This window comes from Nesoenas mayeri (assembly GCF_963082525.1).
Source record: "Nesoenas mayeri genome assembly, chromosome: 1".
NCBI classification, from domain to species: Eukaryota; Metazoa; Chordata; class Aves; order Columbiformes; family Columbidae; genus Nesoenas; species Nesoenas mayeri.
In genome coordinates this window covers 13,227,699-13,239,730 of record NC_137541.1, presented here as the reverse complement: position 1 = coordinate 13,239,730, position 12,032 = coordinate 13,227,699, and the positions used below count along the sequence as shown (strand labels likewise).

At 37.2% G+C, this 12,032-nt stretch overlaps 1 protein-coding gene across 2 annotated transcripts in view; it reads right to left on the bottom strand.

The window, feature by feature from the left end:
* Positions 1-12,032, bottom strand: part of MAGI2 (membrane associated guanylate kinase, WW and PDZ domain containing 2) — a gene marked incomplete at both ends in the record, with an annotated part of 741,772 nt that overhangs the window by 216,610 nt on the left and 513,130 nt on the right. For both annotated transcript variants that reach the window (XM_080355648.1, XM_080355649.1), the window contains one exon: positions 8,928-9,007. In XM_080355648.1, coding sequence (XP_080211774.1) covers positions 8,928-9,007 — 80 coding nt within the window. The remainder of the gene's footprint in view (positions 1-8,927; positions 9,008-12,032) is intronic.

Here is a 12,032-nt window from a genome sequence, read left to right as displayed (position 1 = left end):
AGGCAGCCAAGGTACATACATGTGGACAGCTATTTTGTCCTAAATCTTACCCAAGGATGAAGAATTACTCTTACAAGCTGTCTCACTGCAGCCAGGTTGTCCAGAGAAATGTCTTCTGAACTCAAAGGAAGAAACACTAATGAGGTGCCCCCTTTCTTATTATCATTTCTGTGACTTTGGCATCGAAGGGTTTTTTTGTCAATTAATGCCCAGATGGTGTTGCCAGCACAAAGTGACCTTCCAAAGGTCATGACAGTTCAAGAGATTTTGTTCTTTAATTAGTCCAAAACTGAAAATGCAAGCTGAGAAAAGCACATCCAACATGTACTTAAATGACAGAAAAAAATAATTGCGATCAATATTATTACAAGTAATGCCAGCTCCATTACAAAACTGGTGGCATTAAACACTACTTAAAAATAGAGGTTAATAATCTGCAAAAGTGAGTTCTAAGTAAAAACCCTGTAGTTTAAAGGTGCAGTATTCTTATCATCTGGAAACACCTGGATTTGAGTCAAAACTAAAAATGAATTTGGTAGTCTGTCAATCCACTTCCTAATTCCTAGTCATTTGTTCGTATCACAAAGCCACCAGGCAGAAGCGTGTGATGGGCAGTCCCTACTCAGAAGTGACTCAGGCCTGGAACAGGGAGGGTTTTGATGTGTGAATTGAAAAATGTTTGCAGAGCAGTATCAAAAGTTTGCAGCAAAATTACTCATGCGTGCCTGGCACTCTCAGCTGAACTCTGTAAGCATTGCTTACTTGCCCTTGGGAAAAAACCCACAACAGTCCTTGGCACAGCAACTCAAACCATCCCAGAGGAGGCACTTTAAAATGTCTAGGGACAATGTAATGCTCTATGTTGCTCTCATATTTTATCTCTGGATTGATTAATCTGACACTATATTCTGCACTTCACCTGGCAGAAGAGCTTACTCGACATGTTTTTCTCAGTTGCAGGACAGTATCTTTTCCAGGCTGTAAGAGAGAAAGTTGCTGTGTTTTAAAGTAAAAGAAATAAGTCCCAACACATTTGGGTTTTTCTTGGTGTTTTGTTTTTGTTTTAAGTACAAACACATATAAGCCCTATCGCCAAGACAGGATGCAGAAGAGGCCAGACTCTGGCTCTTAGATGGATGTGATACTTCAGACCCTTGAATATTTTGCTAAGCTCTGGAGAGGATCAAGATTCAAGATTCAAGCTTGTGATTAACCTTTCCTCTTTTCTGTCTTCACCTATCTCCCTCTTCACTTTGCAGTCTTTCTGGCTTGTTGTTTGTACTCGATTCCCTACCCACAAATTCGCAACATGGGGACATGGATTCCGTTTTGGACGCTGACTGACCACATATCAGATGATGCAGCAGGTACCCATCAGGTGCCCACATCAGCTATGATGGGATTTTCTTAGCGTCTCCTCAGCCGTATCCAAACCATCATAATCGTACACTATGCTTCCCCTCCTATTTGAAATCGTTCAGCATTCCATATTGAGACATAATGGTTCTATATTTTTCATAGAAAATATTAACTAGCATTTAGACTCCACACTCCAAATGGATTCAGTGAAGAAGAGTTAAGCTCACTTTAAATATTTCTGAAATTTAATGTGAGATGGACAGGTAGACAGGAAGTTTTTCCAATGTGGTTGGCAGCTGTTTTTTATTAATTGAGGCCAACAGAAATAATAAATAGAATTGCATGGCTGCCGTGGACTGAAAACTGTATTAGAGACAGATACTTCTGTGGCCTTTATTTATCTGTGGCTTACTCATATGTTATAAATTAACATTAAGCTAATATTATCCAAGACAGCTTTCCTGAAAAAATGCATCTATGAACTGCTAATAAAATAAGCAAAGGTCTCTATATATAGCCATGTCTTATTCTATATAAAAGCATTATTTTATATGGTGATCTATTTAGTAACCAACAACATTCCAGCATTTGAGGAAAATAATTAAGCTATGCTGGTATGAAATCTAGAAAAGAGACTCTCCTCAACATTTTTCCAACATAATCGCCTGGAAACAAAGTTTAAAATAGTAATGCTGGTAGACACTTAACTATAGTGGAACAAGTGGTACCATTTAATACATAATGTAACTAGCACTCAGCATTAGATATCAATCATGATATGTATATGTTATAGGAGTTCTTGTTTCGATCAAGAAAAAATCTTTCCTGAAAACGTTCTCTCTTTCTACCTTAGTTCCCTGTGGAAATGAACTTTATGGGTTTGTACTGCTTGTCCATTCACCATTTCCCTCTGTTAAAGTATGAATCTATTCTTAGTTTTCAATTAAGTTTAGTTGAGACATAGCTATGTCAAAGAGAAGTACATTGCCCCTGCATCTGACGATCTTGTACCCTGAGCTCGGCAGGTACTTGTCTGGCCTGCTCAAGCTAATCCGGTTGGCAGAGACAACTTAAAAAAGAAAAAAAAAAAGCCTTTTACACGCCACTGAGAGAAAAAAATTGTAGGAAGCAATGAGCAGAATATCATCTTGAGAGACACAGTGCTCAGGGTCACACAGCACTAGACAAAACCCAAAAGCTAGGCTTCTCTCCCATGGATCTGGGATCCATTCCTTCAACAGAAACAGTTCTGAAGCTGCAAGAATGCCCTGCTAATGCTTTGTCCACTCAACAGTGTAGGGCACTTCCTCCTCATTCCATGTCCTCCTTTAACCATGTACAGCACTGCTCCATCCAGGTTTCACATCTGAGTCTCTGATACGGATTCATCCTAATCAGTCAAAACACTCCCACACCCCTTCATACTTTACAATACTGAAAGATTTGGTTTCAAACTTTACTACTCTACTGCTACTATTTCAGTCATATGAAAACCTACTTGTAGATAAGTATTCATCTGCTACAAGTTGTCACTAATGGACATTGCCACACATAAATGGTATCTGTACAAGATCAAAGTTCAGTACTTGGTTTCTCGTTAAAATACGTCTAAGGGAATCAAGAAGTAATGATTTACCCATAAAACCAGCAGGCCTATGCCCAAATGCATCTACAAAACATATGAAGAGTTGATATCTCTTACTACAGCATAGAGAAGAATCAAGTAAACAATGACAAGTTATTTCTCATTAGGTTTGTGATTTACTTTGAGCTGCAATGTTGGATAGAAGTTGTACATATGCTTAACTATACAGCAGCTTGCACTTACTAAAAGGAAGGAGGTGTACACCACAGACAGGCATTCTATAGTCTGATCGTGACAGAAATACTGAAAAATTCTGTGCAAATAAGAAAAAAAGTTTGGCTAAAAGTACTGAAAAAAATGCTTGTGTCATAAAGCAGTCTGAGTCACATCTCTGTTTTTGATGAAAAAATATTGATAGGTATTCAGTATGGAATAAAAAAAGAAGCCAAGTGCTCCAGTTTTGAGACCATCTCTTACTCATACATTCATTTGCAAAATCTTTACAAGGGAATAGAAAAAATTTTTATAAATATAACAAAGTTTCAAACACAAACAGATTTTTAGGATGTTCATAATGAAATGGGTATTATGGAGATTAATGATAATGCCAATTATTTATTCTTTTTTTTCATTATTTCTTTTTATTCTGTATAAATAATCATCTTGAAGAAACAAATTAGCAAAGAACAATGAATTTAAAATCTTTTTTAAAGCAGTAGAGTAGATTGAATTTTATGCCTAATAATAATAATACCTCATAAATCCACATGATCTCTCTGTATAGGATTTATTTGCTGGCAGCTGAAGTCAAAATGCATTATGTAATGGCTCATTATGTGGTCTGAACTCTTAACAAGAAATTAAAAATATATCAAATGTAAGCAAGATGGAAATGACAGTCCTAGATTTTATTTCTTTCATGCTAGTGGTCAGACCAATGATGCTACGAAAAGCTGTTAATTTTAACAAAGCTTAGTGAAATTTGAGAAAATATTTGTTTGGGATTCCTGCTTACATATGTGCAAATATAAAAACACAGGTGCCCATATAAACTTTCCTCCCTCACTGGAAGTCTGAGTTTAATCTTTACCAGAGGTAGGGAGGAGGAACACCTGCTGGAAACAAGAAAAGTAGTCAAGATTGCAGACAAATTGCTTGGCTTCAGTGATTTCAGGATTAGTACAGGGCATGTAAAAATGGTGAAGCAGTAGCATTGAGCAGGAACATGAAGAGAGACTGTATGTTAAATGGTGAAGTTTTGAGAAAGAAGCATTTTTCAGCATTAAGGGACTCATATAATGCAAAATGGTTTGAAAACATTTTTTCTTAACTCTCAGCAACATCTAAAAAAGTTTCCAAACTGAACATGCAGTGAACGAAGGTGATCCTGTTTCTCACAAGAGAAGTGTCCAGCTAAAAATGCACTAAATGAAGTTTCAGAAAAAAGTAAGGAAAAGGAGGCTTATTTACTCATGTGAAAGATTATTGGTTTCTTGAGATAGTTATTTCCTTGAGATTACAGATAGCCTAATCAATGATCATCCTTAGGATTCTGAATTTAACATTTGTCTTCTGCTTTGTTTGTTTGTTTTTTTTTTTTGGCAAGAATCATATCAAATATATGAATATATACATTTAAAAATTAAGTTATAGCAATAAATTTACAGGTTTTGTTTGTTTGTTATTTTTTGAGAAATTCTGAAATGTGTAGAGATGATTGGTCAAGATCAGGACTGTGTTCTCAAATAAGGAAAGGGAGCTCAATTCTTGAATTTGTGACTGCATGTGCTCACTGCATGTCACATGCAAAGCCCTGAGGAAGAGCTCTGCTGTCTGGGTAAAAAGGAAAAGTCCTATATGTCATGAAGTGGTAGAGCACGGATACATGGAGGTGGAAGGTACTGCTGTTAGCAAAAGGGAATTTTCTTGTGTTAGCAAAATGGAATTTTCTTGGAGGACTCAAGATGGGAGATGTTCAATGGGAGCTGGCCTGAAGAAGAGTGTGGAAGCTGTGTGTGCCAGCAAGCTCACCAAAAGTTATCACCTGTGATTACAGGAATGGGGGAAAAGATAATCTGTCAAAACATGACAGGAGGGTGGGGTTCCATTCAAGATGAGGACACCTAAATATCTGTCAGTGTGTTTACATGTGAACCAGATATCTATGCCCTCTAATTGTCAAAATAGATCTGATATTCACAGTCAATGAGGTTTAAAGGCAACTTATCTCACCCTAAATAGGCATCTAAATTTTGCAGTCAAGTTGGTGGGTGTGGAGGAGATGGAAAGGCAGATGACAGATTAATGCTAGGTGAAATCAAAGCTTTATTTATAGTCTTAAGCCCCCTTGTATTTGAAAACTAAGAGACAGTAGAAAGGAGGTTGACATAAAAAGAAAGGGAGGGTTAAGAGTGATAGAGACTGCTGATTGAGATGGATTAGTAAATAAGTGAAATTTGTAGTAATGAAATCAATGAAATTTGACATATCTGATCCCAGGAAATTTCAACAGCTGTTTAATCCCCAAATGGGATAAAGAAGTAAATGTTTATTTTTCTCCAATATGGAAAGTTTAACAAAAACTGAACTTTCTAAAACCTGAGATATTAATGTAATTAAGGCTGAACTGCCTTTCAATATTAAACTACATTTTTTACTGCCTTATGGGACTTGTAATTCTTTTTCACATTCTCTCCCCAAGAATGGACTCTGTGACTAGACCACTCACAGAATATGCCTGTCATCATACAAATCCTGTGTGCCTGCTATGTAATATGACTTTACAGAAAATGTAGCAACCAGGAAATCTAGCTCACAGAAAAAAAGGAGGCAGAAATATAACTTCTATAGTATTCCATGGACAAAAATTAGTTAACCGATTATAGATGTATATATGTATTTTTTTCTCATCATAATAAGTTAAGAGAAGTATTCCAATTCAGAAAACCCAAACGTTAATTCATATTTTCAGGAGACAAAACACAATTAATTTTAATGAAGTTGAGATTTTCTGGAGGAAATCAGAAATGTACGAGGAATTCTAGTTCTTTTTGAAAAATTGCCAGCTAATTCTACCTATTGCTATTATGAAACTCAGGCACCACACAAACAGACAGTAAAAGGTATCCTTGCTTCAAAGACCTGCCACCTAAGTATATCTGACAGAGCAAAAGTCAAAGTAATTTACAGAATCTCACAGAGAATTTCCATGACAGAGACAGAACTAAAGATCAGCCCTTAAAACCTCCTGACCTACAAAGGGTTTTAGAGCACTGGATGTCATTAAAGGAAAAGAGAAAGAGTCCACAGCACGGAGGCAACGAAAGCTTGACTTTGTAGAGCTTGTCAATCTCTTGGCAAAGGCATGTGAAATTTTTTCCAAGAGGAGGGTTGTGCTGGAAGATTGGTTTGGATTTTACAAAGAGAAATGAGCAAGCACTGGGATTTGCAGACACAGAAGCCAGAGAAAATGAAGAAATCATATTTGGCAAAGGAGTATGAAGAGCTGAAAGTGGAAGAGAAGGGATGACTGGAGCAGAGGGGGCCCTCAATATCACTAGCCCAGAACATCAGGACTCAAATACTGTACGCTGCTTGGACATTGTCTGGTGTGGAAACTGCGTGATGGTGGCAGAATGAAGAAGGAGGATTTGGCAGGATTTGCACTGAAAGGAGAACACAAAAGTTGGGTTGTTCAGAATGAAAACCTGATAGCAGAATCTGATAGGTGATAAGGACATCATAAGGTATCTCAGATGTGACAAAATGAATGTCAATGACAAACACAAGCTATGCAGATAGCGATAAAGAAGCAAGGTAAGTATCATTTCCTATCTAAACATTGATATCTTTCTAAAATTTTGTGTTGCTGAGTGACATGTGCCAGAATAAATCATAAAGTGTAACAGAAAAGATGTTTGGTATTAAAAAGACCATCTATCAAGCCATAGCTGAAAGGCATGTGAAATTAATCCTTGTTCTGACATTAAACAAAAATTCCAAATCCCCATGTCCTATAAGAAAGTCCCTCAATGGTAAGGTACAGTCATTTTAAGGCATATCAGTGATTTTTAAGAACCTATTCTTCCACAGGTTTTGGATTAAAAAACCAAACAAACAACAAAAAAAAACCCAACAACAACAAAAACCAAAACAAAGCCACAATTTTGAACAACCGAAGAACCTTAGGAAAAGAGAGGATGTTGCAAGAAAAATCTCTGTAAGAACAGAAGATTTCTCCCTGTAGTATTTTAAGCTTCGCTTCAGGTACTTTGCATTAATGAGATGGGAAACTCCTAAAAGAACAATATGACCCAGCATACTATAGTAATTCAATAATCTGGTAGTCAAATAACTAAATAACTACAAAATAATGCTGTTTCTTTAATGCACTGATCTTCATCTTTTACTGTTTCAGATACTTTGGCTTTTTTTTTTTTTCCTAATATATTTTATTTTATTTTTTTTATATCTCGGCATACAACAGTTAACAGAGAAAAAAAAACAGGCAACACGCATTTACTCCAAGTAACTTTGTGATACGTTACTCCTTAGATATTGGTGAGTTTTTCTTCTGCTTTTTCCCTTGGTATTCCTTAAGCAGCAGGCAAAGATATAGCTTCATATAAGGGATGTGAGAGATTTATAATGCAAAACTCATGTGCCCTTGTTTTGTTTCAGTAACACTCCTGTGATATTCACTGTAGAATTTACTCTGAGAGCTAGAGTTGCCAGTGCTAGAATAAGCATCACAAAATCATTCAGACATGCAATTTCTGATGTCAGAAGAGAACGTCAGAATTACTGCTGAAATAATGAAGGGATTTTTGGAACATAATCTTTCAAAATGAAGTCATTCACAAAAAAAACAGGGACGTTCTTTACCAAACCAGTGACCCTGCATTTCATACAGCCAGCAACTCCTCAGTGACCTCTTTATCAGCCCCAAACAGCACTGAGTTTTATTTCTGTTAACAGTATTTCCATTAACTGAATTAATGTATTTTGGAAAATTTAAAATAAATGAGATGCAGTATATGAAAATCCATTAACGCATTTAAAATATTTAGGAATGCTTTTAATTAAAGCACATAGCATGCATGCATTTAATCCTCTGTATCTCACAATAATAAAATAAGTAGCAGTCTTTAGAAATCATTACTTCTTAACTGGCTAATTGAACTGACACTGAACTGAAAAACAATGAAAAAAACCCTCCACAGAAAAATAACTATTACAATACATTTTTACTTCGGCTTTGTTAAATGATTTTGACAACTGAGACTTTACCAGAGAAAACAGAAATTATACTAAATGCATATAAGCTAGTTCAATAAGATCTGTATTATTTCATATCTTTGAATCTGTCAATATAGTCATCTCTCCTGCACAACAGCTACAGCTCCTTTAAGCATCATCCACAACATTTATGATTTAAAATTTTAAACCATTAACAATGCAGTACCCCCCAAATCCAGTCCTGAACTCTGACAGACACTGATCTCTTTTTTCCCACCCAAATCCAGTTTTATCAGACACTATTTTGTGTAAATTGGCTACTAAATAGCATAGCACTGTACCTTTAAATACAAATCAAACAATATTCATATTCCCACGGTGCTGCTAGTTTCCCTTATGCATTGAATCGCCTGTAGATTAAAAGCTCAGAATCTGAAAAGGGATTCTGTTCTGCAGACCAAAGTTCTCTGTAGGAGATGAGGGAGAGGGTCAGTCCCGGAGTCACACACACAACAGGCAGAAAACACACTTGTGATCCTCAGCTTTGGATAGCATCAGAAAGGGGAATAAAAAGCAGAAACACATGGCACACTGAGAACTGGTATCACTTATGGCTTCTAACCAAAGCAGCAATTAAACACCTTTCATCTTTCCCCAAATGCCTGATTTTGAAAGAACCGAGAGAGACACGCACACACACAAAGGCAAATCCCCTCTGAGCAGCAAGGAAAACTTAATAACCTACCATTTTCTTTGCACTCTTCTGGAGGTTTAGCCTTTTTCGCAAGTCGTGGATCCAGCCATGATGTTGTCTTTGTGTTATGGCTGAAAAGAAAAGAGATCACTCTGAGCAGACACATACTGAAAGGAATCAAGTTTATTCCTTAAGAAAAAAGGGTTAGTCCAACAAAATTGCAATCGATACACTTAATTTGCTTACTGGTTCTAAGTAGCCCTGAAGGAGGTGTAAGAGTAATTGTGCAAGGCAGCTGTAAATTTGGCAACCTCAGCTCCCTGTCCTCAAAGCAGCTATTTTTATTAAAATCAACTAGAATGTTGCCAAGTTAACCTCATTGAAAATGCAGAACTCATCCAGAGCAAAAGGAATTTATTACAAATACAGTGTTCTCCCGTTGAACGAGTGCAGGCGACAGGATTCTGTAGCATTCTCACAGTTTTCGGATAGATTTATTTTCATCTTAAATCTGTCCTTTTCATAAATACAGGTTTGTTATTTCTCACCAGCAGTACTGGCTAGGCATAGCAAAAGTGATGCAAATTACAGCATGCTCCTGCAAAGTCTACATCTCTGGACAGAGTGATTAATGATACTTTGTTTAACAAACCTTTATCTCTCCATATATAATCTTTCTATCGAGATAAAATAGATATGCACAAGCTGAATGAATCATGTGGCTCCTTTCTACACTCAGAATAGATCTTAAAGGAATCAGCCATGAAATAGCATTGAACTGGCACAAAGTGTTTTCTGGGAGAATATTTTGCCAAATGAATTGATACTTAGCAGAGCTAATGACATCTTTTCAATGTATACTTTCCCCATAAGTATTTGAATTTGGAGCAAAATTCTTTAAATATATTAAGAAAGGAAGACTATAAAACAGAAAAGGATATGATCATTACTCCTTTATGTTATGAGATGCCTTGCCTACAATATCATCATTCAGAGTCACTTCTAACACATGTTTTATTTATCTGTTACATCCTAGGAGGATGCTTGTTCCTTACAATTTATATGGTATTGAATTGTTTAGTTTATTATTAATTTGCTATGTCATCTTAAAGTGTACTTAAGACTTCTCTTATAAACATTGATATAAGGTGTACAAAAACAGGGGACCTGGCACACAATGGATTAGGATGCAATTGGTAATTAGTGAGTTACTGATTAACTGATACAGTCCATGTGGTCCAAACACCATTGCTTCACCTCAGGAAAAATAAACATATAGAACCAATTCCTTCTCCCACCTCGACTCCCTGTTTAGTCCATGGCAGATAACTTTGCCTCGATTTCTCTATCTCTTTAAAAGCTGAGTGATACTGCCTACTTCTCTACTACCTACTTCTCATTATTATTGTCATAATATTAAATCTTCCTCCACATTTTGGATGAGGAAAAAGGCAGATAAGAGTCATGTATGGATAAAGTGGCAACTAAAATGAAAATCAAGGCATTCAAATTCCTATTTTAAGCATGCCCTAGTCTAGAACATCATTCACGACAGGTGAAGAGGATAAACAAAACCTTCCCCTATTTTGAGAAAAAGGCTGTATTTGCAGAGTATGAAGAATGATAAGTCAAAGGTAAGGTAAATTTGAAATGATGCCAGCAGCTTTTGCTTGATTGCAAATGTAACTAAGAGGCTTTCTCTGAAGCTCTGGCTGCTTGTGGTCTCCTGTAGGGTTTATTTTTATACTGCAGTCACAGCCTAACTGCAGCTTGTGCAGACATACTTGAGCTAGCTTTAAATTAACCAGGAGAGATACTGGCAACCATGTCACTGCAGCAGCATGGAGCTCAGTGGGGGCTCATCACCCCGGCATCTACTGAGCTACTTGGGTGTATCCAGCAGCCCACACTGAGCTTCACACTACCGTGGGTTCCCCCTTAGCAGTGCCAGAGCTCAGGGTGAGCTTGGACGTACCTGTGGAAGCTGCCATCATGTCTCTGGAGCGTGGGCATGTCTGCACAACAGCCGCTTTCTCCCAGCTACTAATTCAAAATGATTTTAGGGATCCCCACTGGTTGCAGGGACTAGGTCAGATTCACAAATAGTTTCTGATGGCTTTAAAGGAGCAGTATATATATGACTACTAATAGTAATGTTTGCTGTAGTATAAAGTACATGCAAATAATTTTACAAAGGAAACAAAAATCATCACCTGTATTTTTAAGGTGGGAACATGGAGTCAGACAGTTGTCAAGCCACTGTCCACAAACACCAAACAAGCCAGTGGCAAAGACAGTACTAGAAGGCAGCTCTGTTGCAAGTTATCTGGTCGGTGTTTTCCTCGCAATACCAGACAACATCAGACCAGACCAATTCACCAGCCCTGAAAAAACTCTATGACACTTCTAGAAAATGCCTGAGAAATGAATTGTCAAGCATCTGCAAAGATAGGCGCCAAGCTGAAAACAGGCCAAATTCAGTATTACTGTTTAAAAATGTGAATTAGTTGAATTACAGCTTCCAAGGCTTTTGCTGAAACTGAGAACAACAACAAGCAAATGGTTATGCTTCCCTTTAGTACTAATGTGTCTTCTATAAACCCAGAACTGATGTCTGCCAGTGTTGTGCACTGTGGCCATTCTAAACAAAACCATAAACAAATTTAGAAGTCAACAGCTTTTCCAACAGAAGAGTGATCCTTCAGTCTACAGTGAAATTTCAAAGATGAAGAGGGTTTCTCCTCTATATTAGCTCTTATAGCACTCATTCTCATGTCCTAGTTGCTGTCTCTGAAACCCATCTACTTAGGAAAAGCAAAACTCATCCACAAGAACTTTTATCCATAAAACTGAAGAAAAAAAGTACCTTTTGAAAACCACCCCGGTCCTCCTTACCCATCGCTCTGCCTGCTCCCTTGCCCTGCCGCTCCACTTTATTATCTGTACTAAACATGCATACTACCTCTTGCAATAGGACTTCAAATGCTTCTACACAGGTGCTCCAGTGCGTAAAAAATATTTTCCTGTTCTGAAGACAAATCCTGTTTGAAAGAAGGAAGAGTCAACCCTACCTGTCTTCTAACACCATTATAGTACCATCAGTGTCTTCTTTAGTGCTGCATAGCGCTGATTGCTTCAGTCACCTTAGCAGCCAGG